Source organism: Chiloscyllium plagiosum, chromosome 1, assembly GCF_004010195.1.
Source record: "Chiloscyllium plagiosum isolate BGI_BamShark_2017 chromosome 1, ASM401019v2, whole genome shotgun sequence".
NCBI classification, from domain to species: domain Eukaryota; kingdom Metazoa; phylum Chordata; class Chondrichthyes; order Orectolobiformes; family Hemiscylliidae; genus Chiloscyllium; species Chiloscyllium plagiosum.
Genome location: NC_057710.1, coordinates 76985860 through 77009148, shown reverse-complemented (window position 1 = coordinate 77009148; position 23289 = coordinate 76985860). Strand labels below are relative to the sequence as shown.

The window sequence follows — 23289 nt, the reverse complement described above, 5'->3', positions numbered from 1 at the left end:
AGAACATTAACATCTGCAAGTTCCCATCCAAGATGCATTCCATCCTAACTTGAAATACTGTTCCTTCATTGTTGCTTAACCAAAATTCTGGAACTTTCCAACAGTACCGTAGGTGTTCCTAAGTCAGCAAAGACACCAGGAGTTTAAGAAGCAGCAAACTATCACCTTCACAAAGGCAATTACAGTTGGATAATAAATGCTGACCAGACAATAATACTCTCAAATTAAAAACATTTTGTACGATCAAGGATTAGGAAGTCTGGCTGTGACATCAAGAACAAGGGTTCACAGTATCAGAATGAAAGGCAAGTCTTTTAGGACTGAGATGAGGAATTTATTCACTTAGATTGGTGAATAGAGTCAGGAAGTTATACAGCACTGAAACAGCCCTTTGGTCTTGTCCATGTTGCTCAAGTTTCTCAAAATAAACTAGTCCCACTTGCCTGCATTTGACCCATATTCTTCTCAACCTTTCCTATTCATGTACCTATCCAAATGTCTTTTAAATGTTGTAATTGTACCTGCATCTACCACTTCGTCGAGCAGTTCATTCCACATGACAAACCAGCTTCTGTGTGAAGATGTTGGCAGTCCGGCACCTTTTAAATCTTTCTCTTCTCACCTTAAAAATATGCCCTCTATTTTGAACTCCCCTACCATAGACAAAAGCCTATTCACCTTATCCATTCCTTTCATGATTTTATAAAACGCTATAGATCATTACTGTGCTACCATAGAAGTAACCACGAAGCAGTAAAACTGCTGTGCTTTTCCAGCACCACTCTAATCAGGATTCTGGTTTCCAGCATCTGCAGTCATTGTTTTTACCTGGTAGAAGTAACTCTAAGCGAGTATCCATAGAGTGGCAGGACACTGGGAAGCTCAAATGAAAAACAGGCAATCTTTGGATGCTCGTTCACAGGTTGCTAAAGGCATCAGGACAGGTTAATAGGGTGGCTGAGAAGGCATATGGAATATTTGCCTTTCTCTGTTGTGGCATAGATTACAAAAGCAGGGAGATTACGCTGGAGCTGTACAAAACTTTGGTTAGGTAACAGTTGGTGTATTGTATACAATTCTGGTCAGTGCACTGTAGGAAAGATGCAGAGGGGATGCAGAGGATTTTACGAGGATATTTCCCAGGATGGGGTATTTTAGCTATGAAGAGAAGCTGGATAAGCTCAGGTTTTCTTTCTCATCAGAGGAAGCTGAGAGAGGAGCTGTCAGGGTCATGAGCAGGAAGCAGATGTTCTACTCAGCTGAAGTATTAATAGCATAATTTTAAGGTGAATAGCAGGTATTTAAAGTAAAAAGTACTTGGATGAGTTCTTAAAATGTCAGAACGTTGAAAGCTATGGGTTAAGTGCTGGAAAATGGACTATGCAGATTTAGAATCGTTTTGTTGGTGCAGACTCGATGGGCCAAAGGGCCTCATTTGTACTGTATGATTCTATATAGTTGTAACAGGTTTCTATGAAGGATTCCGCTTTCTCCAAAGGGATTAGCTCAAAGTTCAGCCACTTTTAACCATCCTACAGAGATTTCCTAACTTTGTTCGGACCATTTTGCTTGATGCCATATGGTTGCACAACAGCTGGTAAGATGATACTTGTGGTTGGCAGGAATTCCAAACTTGGCATTTTGTCTGATTTGAGATATATGCTAACCCTAACCCTTTGGAAATATTCTAAATTGTAGGAGTCAATTGAACAAATAGGCATTTTCTTTTAGTCTGTCTTATTGCAGATCTCAGCAATGGCAACTTGAGTTACTTGGAATATGTTCAGGTTTTGTACACAGTTTCTGCTCTCGGTGCTTCAAGGAATTACTCCGAGTCAAGAGCATTATGATAAGCCAGCATTACGGGTAATTGAATCTGTCATTGGGGATTTTCCTGGAAATATGAAACGTTGTGAACAGAGTGTGGAGAGTACTGGAATGGGACTGTGGCTAGTATTATTTTGAATGAGTTTCAATACTTTAGAGCATAGGCCGAGAATTCTTGGAATGCTGGGGAAAGAGACTCTAAGAAAACTGGAACATGTGTTAGAATTTTACTGAATTAAATCAGGAAGTTAAAACATTTTGTAGCACTCATATCAGATAATACTAGACTTTTAATCTTGGGAAGATGAAAAGGAAAAAACTAGGGAGAGTGGTACAACTGTGAGAGTGCTTTGGAGTATCAAGGGGTTCATGGTGTTTATAGCTGCAAAGCAGCTGGTGAGATGGTTTTTCTGATCAGTGGGAATTCTCAACTTTGTTTTGTCTGAATTGAAGTATGTACCAACGCTTTGGAAATATTCCAAATTATAGAAGTCAATTAAAAAATAAACATTTGTTTTTAGTTTGCAGATCTCAGCCATGAATACTTAAGTTACTTGGAATTTGTTCATGTTTTGTACATCATTTCTACATACTAGTAGGGCTAGTCTGCTAGTACTTTGGGATAATGTTTTATGTCAGTGTTGGAAGTTAGGGTGTCCTCCAGTAGAGAGTTCCAAAGTTGCACAACTCTCAGACAAAAACAAATTCTCCTTGTCTGTGTCCCAAAAGAGTAACATGTTATTGGTACACTTTTCAGGGTGCTTTGCTGTGCAAAAAGCTTGTGCCGTACCAAGGCCATAGCAGTCTACATCCATTCATACCTGTGGCATAATAAGGAATTGAGTCTCTGCTGAGAGAGCAAGAGGCAGGAAACCTACAGCTGGCCTTCAGTTAACACAGAATTCTTGAAGGTGTAGGCACAAGCAGACAAATCTGTATTAACCAAAAGATTTAAAAATTGTAAAGATGAATGAACTCTTACACCTCTCCTCCTTCCAATAATCCCAGCTGCCACTTCTGTTTCTTCTATTTCAAGAAACCTGAACTCCCTCTTCCCAACTTTTATCAAGTTTCTGTAAATTTATAATTTAAGTGCTACTTTGAATTTCTGCTTTGATTCTCACCCATAAGTACACATGTGCCACTGACTCATTTACAAAATTCACATTGCCATAATCTTGGTCTTGTCTTGGATATATTTAACCCTACAGGTATTTTAAGGGTCTGGATTTCTCTCTTCAAAAAATATATTTCCCACTTAAGATATTAAGGTTTGTTTCAATTGTAACAGGTAAACTTAAGTGAATTATTAATTTTCTAAGTTTCTTAATAGAAATTAATAAGCAGTACACTTGTGGATAAATATGTGACTGTTGAAAACCACAAAAAAATGTAATGCCAAATCTAATGGGATCCAGTTTGATGTTGCTCGGAACTGTTCAAGAATATCTGAGAACATATAGGAGGATCTGAAAATAGCTATCATTAAATTATTTAACAATAGAATAAGGACAAAATATCCATAAATGTTTAAGCCACCTTAAAGCAAGATATCTTCTCTGAGTGGAAGAAAATGTTTGGTGAGAATTATGATATTTCTCATACTTCTGAAATTTCAGTGAAAGGATTTTTTTCCAATATAATTTGGATCCCTTTACAAATGCGGGTCTCAACCCTCTGTATAGGTTCTTCTCAATTTCATACGATGCTGTATCATTGTACATTGTTTCTCAATTATTTGGTGAAGATTGCATTGAGTTGTAAATTTTAATCTGGTCAATTTAAGTGTGATGTTTTATACTCTTTTTTTTTTCATCTCCTGCCTTATGCATACTCTATCACGCCCCCTCAGTTCTTTATTTAATGCCTCAGTTAATGGAGATAAATATCCCATATGTGTCCTTAACAAACCAATCCACTTGTTGCCTGCAAGGATCTATATACATGTGCACCAATGCCCCACTGAAGCTCAGTACTACCTAGGGATCTACCATTTGTTATTTATTTGCCTTGTTAGTACTCCCAAAATACATTATTTCACACTTCATATCTGTGTTTCCTACTAAATTAGTTATTCTTATTTCTTAGTCAAAACTGTATTTCTAACTAAATATCATTACAAGAGCATTGTGGGCGTATGTACATCACTTGGAGCGCAGCAGTTGAAGAAGGCAATTCACCACCACTTTAAGAACAGTTAGGGATGGATAATAAATGCTCTCCTGGACAGCAAAGCCTTTGTCCCTTGGAAATTTAAAAAAAAATGTTCTTTGCTCTCATCAGGAAATTGAATGCGTGGCAGAAGAAAATAGACCGTTATGATTTGAATAATTATAAGCTTATGAATTATAGTTACTCTGTAGCCTTTACAGTGATTCCCTGTTTAACGAGCCCCATTTTAAGTTTTGTTTAACTTTAACATCAGTTATTTAGGACCCTGAGTTGCATTTGGAATTGTAATTTTTATTATAAAGTCAATTGCACCATGTCTGACCTAAAGCCATGTTACCTGAATATCACCATTGGAAGCAGCCTCCTCCACTCCTTAATACTCACTGTTTAGGTTGACCCTCAGTTCTCAACGTTTCCAGAACTCTGACCCTTCCTCTTATAGTCAAAACCTCTACTTTGCACACTACACGCATTCCCTGTTCCTTGCGGTGTTGACCATCGAACTCATGATCCCTGCCACTCCATTACCTTCCCTCTTGCTGCTAACATTCAGGTTCACAGTGTCCACTCCCTAACCTTCCCTGTCTAGCTTGCGGCTTTCTTCCTGGAAGGCTCTTCTGGCCTCTTGCTGCTCATCTCTAGAAACATTGCTTAGCGAAGAGGTAAACAAGAAATAGGAGAGGCAGGGAATGGTGGTTTCACTGAGAGAAAGGGTTCAGAGTGTCCTGACTCTCCCAAACACACAGACAAGAGTAGAAGGCAAGAAGAAAGTTATCAAATTTTAAGGATTTACTTTATTTAAAAATATAATAATGTAATTTTAATAATTGGAAGCATTTCAGTTTACAGGATATAATGTTTCAATGTTTTTTTTCTGAGATGTTGAGTTCTACAAAGCTTAAAACAGATATAAAAGTTATGGTTAATTAGAAAATCTGATTCACTTAAAGTTGCACATTTTGTGAATGAAGCTACAGCATGAAGTGAGGACTTGGTGTGCTGAATCACAAAACTGTAATACCGTAAACAATTGAATGCTTTAGTGATATCTGTTGTTTGTAATATAGATTATATTTTGGAAACTCATTGTCTGAAAAATGCTATTCTACAGGGACATTACTACCACTCATAGACCAAAAGTAACGAGACGTATTTTTCTTTCAGTTGCTATGCAGTGTTTGGAAAATGTCTTCAAAATAAGTTCCCAGGATATCGATCTAGCCGTCTCACCGCCTCTAATGGAGATATTTTCTGCAGCAATTACTAAGGTTGGTCTAAATACTTAAATGGAAACTAATGAAAATAGTATGTAGGAAACACATTGATATACAATGGAAATGTGAGTGCAATTCTAAAACTGAGTTTCTAACCTCAGATTGTCAGAAGAATTATGTAATGAGACAACTGGAGGACCATGACAAGATAACATAGAAGTTTATTATGAAGCAGAGATCTAGAGCCAAGTCAAAAAGTTGTGTCACCTATATATTTAAGTTTTGAGCTATTTTTTCTTAAACATTCAGGTAAAGGTGGGGAAAAAAGTGAAGAAATCTAAGAATTTGTTATTTAATTTTGTTTGGCAAGCATAGATCAAAAGTGTTGTTGTGCAAGAGACTATATGTACTTGGACTGGGAGGTTTAAACCATGATTGTATGTACTATTGAATGCTTTGACATATGTAATGTTCTGTATATATGTGGTTGAAACATGTGACTAAAGTAGTGTTTTATATGAACTTAAAAATTACTTCGATGAAATTGTTCATAGTATTTTTAAGATTATACTTGAGCCTATTTCTGAGTTCTGTGATTTCTGATCCTGTTTAACGGTGATGTATGACAAAGGCATACTGAGTTAGTAGAGGACCAAGTTTAAATTATAGCTTTCAATCAGTTCCTTCCATAGAAGAAAGAGCAATATCCACAAAATAGTTAATGGACACTTTTCAAATGTTATTATTGTCTTATAGTAGGAAATACCTGTCTTTCCTTCATTATTTAAAAACTGAATCTATTTAATGTTTGTTAATTTAATCTAATTTGTTCAGTTGAGGTTCTTACATAAAGGTTTGAGTAATTGCAAACCAGTTTCATAGTGGTCGGGAAATAATTATTTATTTAATTTGCCAATGAATTTCTTAAATTCACTTTGACAGTACTGTAATGTAGTGAAACATTTTCATTGATACTAAAGATATTAATCACATTATTACAATTAGCTTAGAATCATCCTTATTCTCTATTTGAACAAAAGAAAGTTCTTATTTATTCAAAGGATGTGGGTAATTAACTACAACATTTATATTGGTTTTCCCAGGCAATGTCAGCATTTATTATCTATCTCTACTTGTCTTTGAAAAGTTGATGAGCCACTTTCTCAAATAACTGCAGTCCTTATCATGTAGGTACACCCACAAGATTGTTGTGAGCGAGTTCCAGGAATAGTTAAGGAATGTTGATATTTCCAACTGAGAACGGTCTGTATGTTAGAGAACTATTTGCAAGTGTGAAGGTGTACTTTGTGCCTGCTGCCCTTGGTCTTCTAGATGACAGAGGTTGTAAGTCTGAAAAGTACTATTGAAGGAACTTTGGCAAATTGCAGCAGTACAACCTTGTAGATGATTTGCATTGTTGCAGTTGTGGATGTGGTGCTGTTCAATCAACTAGGCTGCTTTGTTCTGCATGGTGTCAAGCTTCTTAGTTATTGTTAACTGCCCTCATATAGGCAAGGGGAAAGTATTTCATTCTCACTCCTTAGCAGTGTTGTAGTTGGTAGGCCAACTGTGGAGAATCACCAGACCAATTGCAGAATTCCCAGTTTCTACTGTCTCTTGCATATATTTAACTCCCTAGATGTCCATCGTGTGTCACCATTCAGTTCTGACCCTTGGAGATATTATTGGAAAACAATATCATTATCCACAGACACACTGACAATGCCAAGTTTTTATTTCATTAACAGCTCCACTGTCTTTAAATTATCAGTTGTTTGTCTGGCAGCTAGTGCTAGATGAGCAGAAATGCCTTCTAAATAAATATTCAGAGTACTGAAGCCATTCGTTGTCTTCTGTCCTCTAATTACTGATTCTGTCCCACTCCTTGGAAGTGTTTAAACTGAATGAGACTCTGTGTACCGTTAATGTCTCAATGAACTTTCAACCACATGTCTGTGCCATTCCAGAGATCAACTATTTCTATGTCCATAGTATTACTTGACACTACTTTGTATTACAGAAACCCTCATCCATGCCTTTGTTACTCACAGAGTTGGCTTGTCTACAACACATGTAGCAGGCCTCCCACGTTCTACTTCATGTAAATTTGAACCTCGTGTTCTGTTGTATGCTTCACCTTCTTTTAGTATAATCTTCCTGTAACTTACTGACTTGCTCTTGCTCCCAGTTAAGTATTTTTAAGATTTCCAACATTGTTTCTGGGTCCATCCATTGCCTGATTCCTCCCTACTTCTGAATTCCTGTAGTCCTCCAACACTACAAGATTTCTGCTCTCCTCAATTTGCAGCCTCTTTATTGTTTTAATTATTCCATGATTGATAGCTGAGTATTTACTTCGATCAGCCCTAAGTTCAACATTTTTTTCTTCAATTTCTGCATCTCGCTACCTCACTTTCTTTTCTCTTTCAAACAATCCTTAAATCCTAACTCTTGTTCAAGCCTTTGATCATCCGCCATAATATATCCTGATGTCTTGTCATTATAATTGGTTTATAGTGCCTCTGTGAAACATCTGGGGAAGCTTTGTTACCTTAAAGGCACTATATAAATAAATGCTGTTGCTACCAATTTAAAATCTCTCACATTCAGTAAAAAGTACTCAGTATTCAAAGGACTGAAAAATGTATACTTCTAGAAGTTGTTAACGACATTGTATTTCATAATGTTTGATGAGAAATCCCTTTAATTAACCTTTTTTTTCTCAACCAAACAAAAAGACATCACCTAGCAGTACAAAGACAGTGAGTAATTTTGATCGTGTTATAATCCAAGCATGCTTTTGAATGGTGGTGTTTTAACTGTTAATTCATCTCCTTTAGGACTCTGAATCATTTCAGCCATTTACCAGACTTTGATGTTAGCTCAGTAACTCTTCCATGTCGATTCTATGATGCATAAATATGAAAAAAAATTGTTTAAAAATTTCAATATTAAGTTTTTGATGTTGCAGAAAAAATGCACTCTGAAGATCTGATTATTTGATGCTTATCTAAAACCTGAACTTGTTTTTCATTGCATGCAGATTAAACTGTTATATTTTCAGAAATTTGCTTTCCCTACCATCATGGCTTTCATGATTTTGTCAGTTATTTTAAAAGTTTTAAAACCTAAGGATCACAGTTTTTTTTTCTGTTGGCTCATGAATTGAGCAAATGTCTCATCAGCAAATCTTTTTCAGTAGAATAGTGATGTAAAGTGCTTGATTATTCAGTAAAATCCAGAAAACATCATATTATATTGAATGTGGATGAAACATTAAGTAATATGATCAAGTTCAGAAACCTTTCCTTCCAAACCTGAACCATTGAATTGCAAATTTAAAATTCCTAGTTGATAAAAGTAACACCTTCTGTGACACTAAACTATACAGACTGAAAAAGCATGAATTTAATAATCTTTGTGTGCTGACTTATATCACATATTGAACTCTGTCTTTCATAGCCCTTAGCTACTGCTATGGATTTTCAGCCAGAACATATTCAGCTTGCTAGTTGTGCCTTTCATGCTGAAATAGTGTCATGACCAGATTATACATGTCCTCAGTATATTCAGTACATTCCTGATGAAGGGCTTATGCTCGAAACGTCGATTCTCTTACTCCTAGATAATGCCTGGCCGGCTGTGCTTTTCCAGCACTACACTCTTCAACGCAGTATATTCAGTAAACTGTTAATTTGTTTGGCTCATTTATAGATTCCTTTTAGTTTTCAAGTGTTCCAATTTTAAAATAACCAGCAAAAGAACTTCATTCTTGTATTTTAAAAAAAGTAGATCACTGAAAGATCTCTAAATAAAAGGTATCAAGCTTATTAGCTAAAATAACGATACAAAGATGTAACATAAAGATAATATTTCTTACAAAAGATGAAAGTATGGTCAGTGTCTAATATCGCTATAGGCCTTTTACTTGCTTGAAGTTTCTCTTTTTTTTTAAAATGAGTTTGAGAACATGACATCAGAATTTTGCTGCAATAGCTTCTGTAGTTGAGTAGTTGACAATTGTCTTTATAGGTGAATTCAATAGGTGGAGCAGCTTCAGGGGTGAAAAAGGTCCCTCTTTTTGGTTCTGCTGCATGATATTTCAGAACTGCCTAGAATCCTTTCAACGAACTTTTCAACCTTCAATGACAACAGCCTTTCAATACTCAGTGTCCAGTCTTGCAGGAAGGATGCTCGTTCGGGTACGATATTGTTGGATTTCTTATGTTAGCCTCGAATCAAACTCAACTAAGAGTCAGCATCTTCTAGAGAATGACGGTATAGGGATTCATTACATGAAAAACTCACCCTAACTGTATCCTAGTATTAGGAGGAAGATCACGCTCAGTATGTGGCATGGTTTGAGATCCTCATATTTTGTTTTGAAAGTAATTTACATTTTAGAATCATTATCCTCTCATTAGAATGCCATTGAACTAAACAAATACACTGACAAAATTTGTGCAATATTCTTTTTATTCTAGAAGAAATTAATATGGAACACTCCATCAGACTTTACTCCATCTGCACAAGATGTAATTAGAGCTGAACAGTTGAAAAATGAAGGTAACTCTTTGTGTGTGATTGCATTTATTGTGTGTGGGTGCAGTTATTGTGTCATCATTTTAAAATGCTTAATTATAGTGCTCAAAATGATCATGATATTTTTGTTATCCCTGAGCAATTCTGTCTGGTTAGCAGATGCTAGTATTGCTGCGAATTAATGTATTTATGGAGCAGTAATCATTTTGAAGTATTAAATTATATCTTCTTAAAATATACTTGTTATTTAGACTTGATTAAATAGTCACCATTCCTCTGCACCTCAAGTCAAGGCGGCATGGAACATTCTATTTGTTTACAGGTTTCTTAACTCATTATGCAGATTGGCACACAATGTAGACTCAAAATATTAATACCTCAGCTGGTTCTGGAGGACATTAGAAAAACACCTGAAAATCTTATTTCTGGATTCTTATGACAGTAAGTCATGCTTGGATAATGCTTGCTTGTTTTCAGACTGAGCATAATCAATGGCTAATCTAAGTCTATTTGCTGAAAAAATGTATTTCAGATTTGGAAGAATTCCAAATAACAGTGAAGTTAAATATGAAAACAAAATACTCTGAATGCTAAAGACCTAAAATTAAACAAGAAGTACCAGAAATTCCAAGTATGGCAGCATTTTGTGACATTTCCCTGTTTTAGTCGCAGTGCATTGAATCTGTTCTTTGTATTGTTTTAGTGAAGAGGTAGCTACAATCTCAGGAACAGGAACTAATGGCTGGTGTGTCTTGAGAAGCATGTAATGGAATGGGTCCTCAAATCTGGTGAATGATTACCGTGTCACCAGAAGTGATGGAAGTGCTTAAGTTGGGCAAGTCAAACACTGAGCTCAACAAATATTTCAGAACAACAGCTAGCTAATGAGACCACATTACGGAATGAAAATGTTTAATATTGGGCAGAAAGATAAGATCACACTGAGACTACCATAACAACTTGATGCCAAAATTACCAGTTTTTAGCGATTCTTCATCAGACTGCTGCAAATGCATGAATACTCATTGTCACACATCAGCAACCTGAATGAAACAGACATGAATTTTGGTATGCCCAACATCTAAACTATAGCATTTATAAGGTTAAAAAAAAATCTTAGAGAAAACCACAGAACACGAGAAGACAAAATTCATAATGGCACTACCGTGCATGATTGATGCAAAGAAAGTGGGTGGTGATTTTCAAATATAAAACCCTGACAAAAATCAAATTCCCTGCAGGAGTCCTTGTGTATGTTCATGACTATGATGAAATGGATGAAGATGAAGTGAAGTTGTTCATCAGTGATATGTTGGGCAGGCATAGAGGAGGCCTACTCAAAACAAAAATAGCTAATGAGCATGGGCCTTGTTCTTTTTCTATTTAACCAATCAAGTGTGGAGGGAAAAAACATTAGTTATGTCAGGGGGAGTCTAACATCTGAAGGTTCAAACATTAGTAGTGTAGCAGGCTGTTCATGGATCACATTTACACTAAATCGAATAGATGGATAGTTGGGGAAAACAAAAAGTCCTCAAGGAGTGGAAATGAGTGTGCTGCATCATTTGGTATTGTCTATGATTTCATTATCAATTTGTGGGATACTTATGCACAAATTGTCATCAGATTGTTCAAAAATGTAGAATATACAGTTGAATGGATGGAGAGGAAAATTACTTATTGTGGAGGGATCATTCGGATTATCAAATTGATCCATTGTTGTGATGACGCAGTAGCCAAAATAACTTGCAATGAATTTGTTGAGCTCTTTGTGTCAAATGTTGAAGATAATAAACTTTACAGTGCTTAAAAAAAATTGAATTGTGGATAAAGGTATCCATGTAGTATTAATTTAGTCAATAAAACGTGCCACGTTGATTTTATTTTGAATTACTCATTTCAATTGGTGACAGGCTATAGCAACACTGGCAATTCATACTTTCTTGTTGCCTGCAAATCAACCACAGTTTTTCCAGGATTTTGAAAGCTTCAATGGTTGCCTTAATATGCCATGTTCTACATTACTTGGGTGATATTACAGGGAAATGAGTTTCTAAGTCTGAATTTTCCACTCCATTCATTTTGTTTTGCTTTGTAAAGTAATTATATTTTATAAAGTATAGAGTTATACAGCATGGAAACAGACTCTTCAGTCTAACTCGTCCATGCTGGCCAGCTATCCTTAACTGATCTCGTCCCATTTGCCTGTGTTTAGCTCAAATCCCTCTAAACCCTTTCTATTCATGTACCCATCCAGATACCTTTTAAATGTCACAATTGTACCAGCCTCCGCCACTTCCTCTGGCAACTCATTCTACGTACGTACTGCCATGTGTGTGAAAACAATTGCCCTTCTGGTCCCTTTTAAAGCTTCTCCCCTCAGCTTAAACCTATGGCTTCTAGTTTTAGAATACCCTACCCTTGGGGGGAAAAAAAAATCCTTGGCTATTCAGCTTATCCATGCCTCTCCAGATTTTGTAGACTTGTATAAGGTCACCCCTCAGCCTCCAATGCTTCAGGGAAAGTAGTCTCAGCCTGTCTAGCCTCTCCTTATAACTCAAACCCTCCAGTCCTGGTAACAATCTTGTAAATCGTTTCTGCATCCTTTCCAATTTAATAACATAATGCCTATACCACTCCCCAGGGCTCACCATTAACTGTGTACATCCTGCACTGTTTTGTCTTGCCAAAATGCAACAACTCACATTTATCTGAATTAAATTCCATCTGCCACTCCTCAGCCCATTGGTCCAGCTGATCAAGATCCCGTTATATTCTTCGATGACCTTCTTCACTGTCCACCAAGCCACCAATTTTGGTGCTATCCTCAAACTTACTAACCGTGCCTCCTACCTTTTCATCCAAATCATTTATATGAATGAAGAACAACAGTGGACACTGATTCTTGTGGAAATCCTCTGGTCATAGGCTTTCAGTCCAAAAAACAACCCTGTAACATCACTGTCTGTTTCCTACTGTCAAGCCAATTTTGTATCTAATTGGCCAGCTCTCCCTGGATACCATGTGGTCTAATCTTACTCTCCAGTCTATCATGTGGAACCTTGTTGAAGGCCAAACTCAATCAAGAATGTGAGGTATGATTTTCCACACACAAAGTCTTGCTGACTATCCCTAATCAGTCCTTGACTCTGAAAATGCATGTAAATCTTGTCTCTCAGAATCCCCTCCAACAATTTAGCCACCACTGACATCAGGCTCACCCACACTCTTGCAGCTTGCACACTGTGCTAGGAGAACTTAATGTTTATCTTTTATATTATAAGGCCTGCAAGAACCAGCTGTAAGTAAAAACCTTAAAATGTCCAGCCTTCTCTCACCAACAGGTTTAGATTTTAAGAATGCAAAAAATTAAGATTTTTATTCTTAAAATCCAGCAATTAGCTTAATTCCAAGTATTTGCAAACTCTTGCTGATCATGCTTGAGATTGAAACATACTCCTCTAAGGGTCCACTGTAGGGCAGGTATTTTTGGCGCTTACTCAGCCCCCTCCATCTGAGTGACAGTGTGCCAGTTCTTCTGTCTCCTGGACTCGGCCTCTCAATGCCCCCCCCCCCCCCTCCCCTCCCCAGTGGCTGATGAACCAGGAATGGGACTCTGGCAGATGGAGCCAAGGCAGCTGATGAGCCCAGAGCCTGACTCTGGCAGTGGCTTTGGGGAGACAACTAGTGGAGGGGCAAGCATGGGACCCGGCATCAATGGAGCAGAGCTGACATCAGTGAGGTAGGCCCAGTGGTGAAAGATGGCACCTGAGGAGCAGCAACTTCATTGGCTGGCAGCAGTGAAGCGGTAGTAGAAGTGTTATGGACTGTCTTTAAGCTATTTTTATTATTCTTAAGTTATTCAAAATGGTTCTGGCGACAGTGGAAGCTTTTCATTGTAAGTTATTGTATTTTTCACTGTGAAATACTTGTGATAATAAATGATTCATTCATTCCCCATTGTGTCTCCACTCATAGAGTCATATAGCATGGAAACAGACCCTTCGGTCCAACTAGTTATTGCCAACCATTTTCCAAACCAAACTAGTCTCATTGCCTGCATTTGGCCCATCTTCATCCAAACCTTTCCTTTTCATATATTTATCCAAATGTCTTTTAAATGCTGTAATCGTACCCGGAATCACCATTTGCAGTTCATTCCACATATGAGCCACTGGCTGTGTTAAAATGACCTTTTTAAATCTTTCTTTTCTCACCTTGAAAATATGCTCTCTGGTTTTGAACATTCTAGGGCAAAGACTCTTGTTATTCACCTTATCTATGCCTCTCATTATTATATAAACCTTTATAAAGTCACCCCTCAATCTCTTATGCTCCAGTGGGAAAAAAAGTCCCAGTCTATTTTTATAACTTAAACCCTCCATTCCTGACAAAATCCTAGTAAATTTTTCTGATCCCTCTCCAATTTAATAATATCTTTGCTATAGCAGGGTGACCGGAATTGTACACAGTACTCCAGAAGAGGCCTCACAAACAGCTTGTATAACCTCAACTTGACAGCCAAACTCCCAGACTCAAAAATCTGAGCAATGAAGGCAAACATGCTAAAGTTAAAAATCAAGCACAACCACCTGATGAAGGAGCAGTGCTCTGAAAGCTAGTGCTTCCAAATAAACCTGTTGGACTATAACCTGGTGTTGTGTGATTTTTAACTTTGTATGTCCCAGTCCAACACTGGTATCTCCTATTCAAGCATGCTAAATGTCTTCTTAACCACGCTGTCTACCCTGTGATGTAAATTTTAAAGAATTATGTAGCTGAGCCCAAGGGGTCTCTGTTCTAAATGCCACGCAGGGCTCTGCCATTACTTGTAGAAGACCTGGCTTTGTTTGTTTTACCAAAATGTAATACCTTGCATTTATCCAAGTTGAATTCTATGCCACTCCTCAGCTCATTCACCCAATTGCTGCTTCTCTTCCAGAGACACTCCCTCTCCAGAATCAATGCAATCCTGTTTCAGAGACCTTGCCGCATGAAATGCTAGGCACAGGCTGATCTACCGAGCTCCACCTATCCACATCTATCGATCTGCCTGTTTGCTAAATCTTTTGTTTTTGGATTTTAAAAGTTCCCAAAACAATGCTGGATGAAATATTCTCTGCTTTCGATGACAGAGGAAATCTAGCTCCAGCACTGAAAGAACTGTAACTCGCGAGCAAATCTAAGGGCCACAGAACACTCCACTTTTGTTTTCAGATTGGCTGCTGTGGATACTGGATTGTCAGGCCAATTAGCATGTTTCCAATGTTCAGCATTTCTGAATTCCTTCTCTCGGTTCCTCCTGTCTGCACTCCATAATCTCCATATGGGTTTGTGTGCTGTCTTCCGAAAATTTTATTCCCACAGTTTGAGAAACCCTGTACTACATAATTAAAAGTAAATAAAATACAAAACAAGGAGTGACAATATATTTTCTCACAAATATGAATGATTAACTCTAATTTGTAATTTGTTCAAATATTCAGGCAACAACTATATAAAAGAGGAGAATTACAGGGCTGCTGTAGACTCTTATACTCAAGCAATTGAATTGGATCCAAATAGTGCAGTTTACTTTTGTAACCGGTAATAATTCTTTCTGCTGTCTATTTTGTATTGATTTATCTGTTTCAGTCTGATTAAATACACAAAGATTAAAACCGAGAATGTGTCAACAGATCTAGGTGAAGATTTATCATTTTTTTGTGTGTCAAAATTGTAATAATGCACTTTTTCAACAAAATTAGTATTTTATCACACTCGATACAGAATATTTCCTCCATCTCTCTCTGAGATTGAGTAAAATCCTTACATTCACTCCATATAATTTTTTTACATTATTGAAACAGTGGTTACTTTATTGAAGAATTCTATTTGTACATCAACATTTTGAGTAATTACCATTGAGTTGCAGAGAATATTTAAGTATAATGACAGTTAATGTACTGTTCGTTTTCCTTTATTATATAAATATCATATTTTATTGATATAAAATGCAAGTGATTGGAACAAATAAGGTTATTAAATATATTACTGTAAAATCATGTCACATAATATGTATTATTTATATGGTAAAACCATCTAATAATTTTGAATTTTAGTTTATCTAGATATTAAATTGAGAAATTTGGTGATCTTCAAAAAAAATGATAAATCCAGTGAAAGAATGTTCAGCAAATATCTCAGTATGCATTTGTAACAATGCTATATGATTGGTTGATTGCTTACTTTTTATTTAATGAGAAATCTATCTTTGAAATCATTGATCAACAAATATTTGAAGAGAGGATAATTCTGAAGCAGCTTACTTCAATTTTGCCAAAATTTACTTATTTATGTGACTATGCTTCTGTGGGTTACAAACTGTTACAGAAATGTTATTTATCGATAAGTTAATGTTTGATAAATACTAAAACCTAAATCTTTAAACAATATCATTTTGGCAGGAAATGGTTTCCTTTTCTATCTAACTCTGAAATTTGATATAATTTTTTCTTTTAATCAGAGTTCATATACTAAAATTCAACTGAATTTGTTTAGGGCGGCTGCTCAGAGCAAACTTAATAATTACACTGCAGCAATAGAGGATTGCAAGAGGGCAATAGCCATTGACCCAGACTATAGCAAAGCTTATGGAAGGATGGGGTATGTAATCACACCTTTCAAATTCATTGGAGAAAAGTATCCTTTTTCTTTTCCTGAAGATCTGAAAGTGATTTTTTTTTTCAGTTTAGCATTGACTTCTTTGAATAAGCATTCAGAAGCAATCACCTATTACAAAAAGGCTGTAGAATTGGACCCTGAAAATGGAACTTTCAAATCAAACCTGAGAGTGGCAGAACAGAAAATAGGAGAAGCATCAAGTCCAGTAAGTGTTGTTTTACTGAATTTGCAGTCCTTGTGATGCTTTCCAGCTTGCCTACTTTAAAGGTAACATTTGCACCTCAAGGTTTTCCAGATCGTCAAAATGTGCATGTTTTCTCATGATATTTGCCTGCTGGTTTGAATATAAATAACTCTTTGAAAACTCTGAATTTCCAGCTCATTACTAATGGATGGTTAACTGGTAATTTAAATGGAAAGTTCTTTGGGATATTACCCCATTAACACAGTGTATTTGATGCATATATGGTATAAATAAAAATGTGGAAGTCTTAAGATATCTATTATTTATTTTCTGAAAGTGAGCACTTGGGCTTTTTAGATGGCTCTTAGAATTTGTTAAAAGAACTTCATCCTGTTAATAGCTGAAAAGATAACATAAGATCATCACATTAAGAATTTTACCGTAACAAAATGCTAAAGTACTTTCGCCTGTACATCAACTTTGTCGACAGTTTCTACATTAAATTGCAGAAAGCAGCTTTCCCTCCTTGTTGAACAACCAAGATAAGCTATTTGGTTTTCCCAGACCTGGTGGAGCAGGCTCGAAGGGACAAATGGTGCATTTCTACTCCTAAATCAGTGTTCCAGTCTCAAGAAGGGTTTCTATCACTTTCCTTTTCTAACCTGGTAACCTTTAGCCATAAATCTGTTTTTCACAATTAAAATGTGGTTGGACTGGAGGGGGCAAAGTTAAAAATCACACAACCTGTTGGACTATAACCTGGTGTTGTGTGAGTTTTAACTTTCACAATTAAGGTTTTTCCTGACAATTGTCATTCTAGAGCAAAGCAGGTGAATCTTCCAGTTTTGTTTCAAATAATCATGTTTAGTCTTTTCAGTCCAAGCAGTAGCTCACTCCCCCTCGCTGCATTGTGAATCATAGAGATATGTTGTCATTAATTGCTTTATCTTCTGGATCCTGGAAGAATAATTCTGTGACTTTCATGGAAATCTTATGAACCCCTGCCTCTCAAAGCCAAATCTGTGACATTGTGAGTCACACTGGCCTTGTATCCAGGTAGAAAGGTTTGAAGCTCACACTCTCTTCAATCTTGGAATTAAACGGTCACTTCTGAGAGAAATGCGAGCAACCAGCATTCACTGAAAAATATATACCCCACCTAGAATTCCCTCATGTTACAAAAGCCTTGAACGTTCATTCGCGTCTTCTGGGAACAATCCAAAGGTATGCCACAATTCTCTGGAATTTACTCTTAATTTTTCCCCAGTGTTCCATTTATTCTCCAATGTATGAAATTTTATGGGCACATTTTCCAAATCTTCCAAACTCTCTTCACAGCAGCCATGTACTTCTCAGTTCAAACTTAGGCTTCAGAGCATTCTCTAAGTTAACTGCTGGTTGTCACTATGAAGACTACTGTAGATTTCTTCCTTTATTTTCAAGCTAGGCAAATCTTTCAATTTCTTCCCACTCATGAATTACAAACTAAGTTCAAATAATCACCCACATTGTGTGTGGTGAAGGATGGAAGTAATATCTTCAGAATTTTAACTTTTCATTAGATTCTTACATAATTTTCATCCATTTTTTTTAAGAACATTTTACTTTTTTTTAGATTCCCTACAGTGTGGAAACAGGCCCTTAGGCCCAGCAAGTCACACCGACCCTCCAAAGAGTAACCCACCCAGACCCATTCTCCGACATTTACCCCTGACTAATGCATCTATCTACACGTCCCTGAACACTATGGACAATTTAGCATGGCCAATTCACCCAACCTGCGCATCTTTGACTGTGGGAGGAAACCGGAGCACCCTGAGGAAACCCACGCAGACACAGGGAGAATGTGCAAACTCCACACAGACAGTCAACCGAGGCTGGATTCGAACCCGGGTCTCTGGCGCTGTGAGGTAGCAATGCTACCTTCTGGCTCTTTCACAAAATAGGTCATCCATTGTTTATGTATTTAACACTTCAACAGGATTCTGGATAATCCAAGATGGAGGGCAGGATAAATTTCTGGGTGTAACAGCTACTCTTTTTTTTTGAGGTATTTTGGGTGTTGGAGATGATTTCCTTGAATTTCAGGCGCAGCAATTACTGTTTTATATGCTGCTGCATTGTTTTGGAACTTTGCAGAAAAAAAACCTCAGAACAACAGCACTTTTAAAAGGGAGAAGAACAGAGAAAGGAAACCCATGGTGAGGTCAGTGCAGGAGAGAGAGAGAGAGAGAGAGAGAAACCCACATTGCTCAATGACACAACAGTGAACCTGCACAGTTACTGCCCTTTCTGTTTGAATTCATGTATCGCTGGACTTTCGGAGTGTGTCTGGGAAAATTAACAAACAGTGACATTCACAACTGATCTTGGAGGAACCTGTTTGGGAGAGGTCACAGCACAGAAACAGATAAGTGGATATTTTAAGTGTGGCCTTACAGTAATTCTGCAATAGTGAGTAGAGTGAGATCTTTCTTGATTAAATGTTTGATTGAGATATGTCTCTTGATGAAACTTAAAATATAAGCCATAAGTATTAATTTAACCTGGAACAGTGTTATGTCGAGCAATAAGACAGTGCTATTTTCTGGGTCTGTAGATTGAAAGAAGCAAAAATGGCCTTTAGTAGAGTGATATGCTCTTCTTGTCAGATGTGGGAGTTTTGGGAGAGTTTACGTGTTACTGAGGATTATATCTACAATAAATGCCATTGGTTGGGAAGCTTATCAGATTGAATGGATCGCTTGGAGAGACAGTGAGGGGCAATAAGGAATTTACAAGAGCAAGGGGATGAAATGGATGGCAGTTATAGGAAGGGGGAAATGTCGCAGATACAATCACATACATGGGTTAACTCCAGGAAAGGTAAGAGAGGCAGGCAGTTAGTGCAGGAGTTTTCTGTGGCTATCCCATTTCAAACAAGTATACTGTTTTGTAAAATATAGGGGGTGATGGATTCTCAGGGGAATGTAGTACATTTAGCCAAGTTTCTAGTATTGAGACTGGCTCTAATGTAATGAGGGGTATGCCAGGCTCCAAGAGATCAATTGTGTTAGGGGACACTTTAGTCCGAGGTACAGACAGACATTTCTGTGGCTAGCAGCAAAAAATCAGAATGTTGTGTTGCTTCCCTGGTGCCAGGATTAAGGATGTCCCAGAGAAGGTGCAGAATGTTTTCAAGGGGGAGAGAGGCCAACAGGAGGTCATTATACACATTAGAACCAACGAGATAGGAAGGGAAAAGGTTGAGATTCTGAAAGGAGATCATAGAAAGTTAGGCAGGAATTTAAAAAGGAGGTCCTCAAGAGTAGTAATATCTGGATTGCTCCCGGTGCTACGAGCAAGTGAGGGCAGGAATAGGAGGATAGAGCAGATGAATGCATGGCTGAGGAGCTGGTGTTGTGGGTGAAGGATTCACATTTTTGGATCATTAGAATCTCTTCTGGGGTAGAAGTGACCTGTACCAGAAGGACGGATTGCATCTAAATTGGAAATGGACTAATATACTGGCAGGGAGATTTGCTAGAGCTACTTGGAAGAATTTAAACTAGTAAGGTGGGTGAGGGGGGGAAACCAAGGGAGATAGTGAGGAAAGAGATCAATTTGAGATTGGTACAGTTGAGAACAAAGGCAAGTCAAACAGGTCAGGCAGGGAACAAAGCAGCGAACAAGGTAAGACTGATGCATTGAAATTGATGTATTTTAATTTAAGAGGCCGAACAGGGAAGGCAGATGAACTCTGGCATGGTTAGGAACGTGGGACTGGGATATCATAGCAATACAGAACCACGGCTCAGGGATGGACCGGACTAGCAGCTTAATGTTCCAGGATACAAATGCTACAAGATGGACAGAAAGAGAGGCCAGGGAGAAAGGGGAGTGGTGTTTTTGATAAGGGATAGCATTACAGCTGTGCTGAGGGAAGACATTCCCAGAAATACATCCAAGAAAGTTATTTGGATGGAACTGAGAAATAAGAAAGGGATGATCACCTTATTGGGATTGTATCATAGTCCCCCTAATAGTCAGAGGGAAATTGAGAAACAAATTTGTAAGGACATGTCTTGAAACAGTTAAAAGTGGATAAATCCCCAGGACCTGATCAGGTGTACCTGAGAACTCTGGAGATATTTGTATCATCGATAGTCACAGATGAGGTGCCAGAAGACTGGAGGTTGGTAAACATGGTACCACTGTTTAAGAAGGGCGGTAAAGACAAGCCAGGGAACTATAGACTGGTGAGCCTGACCTCGGTGGTGGGCAAGTTGTTGGAGGGAATCCTGAGGGATAGGATATACATGTATTTGGAAAGGCAAGGACTGATTTGGGATCGTCAACATGGCTTTGTGCGTGGGAAATCATGTCTCACAAACTTGATTGAGTTTTTTTAAAAAGTAACAAAGAAGATTGATGAGGACACGAGCAGTAGATGTGATCTATATGGACTTCAGTAAGACGTTCGACAAGGTTCCTCATGAGAGACTGATTAGCAAGGTTAGACCTCACGGAATACAGGAAGAACTAGCCATTTGGATAGAGAATGGGCTCAAAGGTAGAAGACAGAGGGTGGTGGTGGAGGGTTGCTTTTCAGACTGGAGGCCTGTGACCAGTGGAGTGCCACAAGGATCACTGCTGGGCCCTCTACTTTTTGTCATTTATGTAAATGATTTGGATGCGAGCATAAGAGGTACAATTAGTAAGTTTGCAGATTACACCAAAATTGGAGGTGTAATGGACAGCGAAAAGAGTTACCTCTGATTACAACAGGATCTGGACCAGATGGGCCAATGGGCTGAGAAGTGGCAGATGGAGTTTAATTCAGATGCAAAGTGTTGCATTTTGGGAAAGCAAATCTTAGCAGGACTTATACACTTAATGGTAAGGTCCTAGGGACTGTTGCTGAACAAAGAGACCTTGGAGTGCAGGTCGACAGGATAGTGAAGAAGGCGTTTGGTATGCTTTCCTTTATTGGTCAGAGTATTGAGTACAGGAGTTGGGCGGTCATGTTGCGGCTGTGCAGGACATTGGTTAGGCCACTGTTGGAATATTGCATGCAATTCTGGTCTCCTTCCTATTGGAAAGATGTTGTGAAACTTGAAAGGCTTCAGAAAAGATTTACAAGGATGTTGCCAGGGTTGGAGGATCTGAGCTACAGGGAGAGACTGAATATGCTGGGGCTGTTTTCCCTGGAGCGTCGGAGTCTGAGGGGTGACCTTATAAAGGTTTACAAAATTATGAGGGGCATGGATAGAATAAATAGACACAGTCTTTTCCCTGGTGTCCAGAACTAGAGGGCATAGGTTTAGGATGAGAAGAGAAAGATATTAAAGAGACCCGAGGGGCAACTTTTTCACGCAGAGGGTTGTACGTGTATGGAATGAGCTGCCTGAGGATGTGGTGGTGGCTGGTACAATTGCAACATTTAAGAGGCATTTGGATGGGTATATGAATAGGAAGGGTTTGGAGGGATATGGGCTGTGTGCTGGCAGGTGGGACTAGATTGGGTTGGGATATCTGGTCGGCATGGATGGGTTGGACCTAAGGGTCTGTTTCCATGTTGTACATCTCTATGACTCTATGACATCTTAGTTATCTGTAAGAATAATAGAGTGGTTATGGTAGGGGATTTTAACTTTCCAAACATAGACTGGGACTGCCATAGTGTTAAGGGTTTAGATGGTGAAAAATTTGTTAAGTGTGTACAAGAAACTTTCCTGATTCAGTATGTGAATGTACTTACTAGAGAAGGTGCAAAACCTGACCTACTCTTGGGAAATAAGGCAGGGCAGGTGACTGAGGTGTCAGTGGGGGAGCACTTTCGGGCCAGCAACCATAATTTTCTTAGTTTTAAAATAGTGATGGGAAAGGATAGAGGAGGAATTGCTGGATGTCTTGAAATGCATAAAAGTGGATAAATCCCCAGGACCTGATCAGGTGTACCCGAGAACTCTGTGGGAAGCTAGGGAAGTGATTGCTGGGCCTCTTACTGAGATATTTGTATCAGCGATAGTCGCAGGTGAGGTGCCAGAAGACTGGAGGTTGGCTAACATGGTGCCACTGTTTAAGAAAGGTGGTAACGACAAGCCAGGGAACTATAGACCAGTGAACCTGACATTGGTGGTGGGTAAGTTGCTGAAAGGAATCCTGAGGGACTGTATGTACATGTATTTGGAAAGGCAAGGACTGATTCGGGATAGTCAACATGACTTTGTGCGTGGGAAATCGTGTCTCACAAACTTGATTGAATTCTTTTGAAGAAGTAACAAAGAGGATTGATGAGGGCAGAGCAGTAGCTATGATCTATATGGACTTCAGTAAGGCGTTCGTCAAGATTCCCCATGGGAGAAGGTTAGCAAAGTTGGATCTAATGGATTACAGGTAGAACTAGTCATTTGGATCCAGAACTGGCTGAAACTGGTGCAGGGTTGTTTTTCAGGCTGAAGGCCCGTTACCAGTGGAGTGCCACAAGAACCAGTCCTGGGTCCTCTACTTTTCATCATTTTATATAAATGATTTGAATGTGAGCATAAGAGGTATAGATAGTAAGTATGCAGATGACACCAAAATTGGAGGTGTAGTGGACAGTGAAGAAGTTTACCTCAGAGGACAACGGGATCTTGACCAGATGGGCCAATAGGCTGAGAAGTGGCAGATGGAGTTTAATTTAGATAAATGTGAGGTGCTGCA

General features: G+C 38.2%; 1 protein-coding gene across 2 annotated transcripts in view; it reads left to right on the top strand.

The window, feature by feature from the left end:
* The window catches only part of sgtb (small glutamine rich tetratricopeptide repeat co-chaperone beta), a 49452-nt gene that overhangs the window by 15540 nt on the left and 10623 nt on the right, over positions 1-23289 (top strand). The window contains exons 3-7 of one of the 2 annotated variants that reach the window (XM_043689720.1): positions 5164-5267; positions 9701-9779; positions 15242-15341; positions 16296-16400; positions 16485-16623. In XM_043689720.1, coding sequence (XP_043545655.1) covers positions 5164-5267; positions 9701-9779; positions 15242-15341; positions 16296-16400; positions 16485-16623 — 527 coding nt within the window. Of the gene's footprint in view, positions 1-5163; positions 5268-9697; positions 9780-15241; positions 15342-16295; positions 16401-16484; positions 16624-23289 lie in introns of both variants that reach the window. The other variant, XM_043689711.1, reaches the window with a different exon arrangement.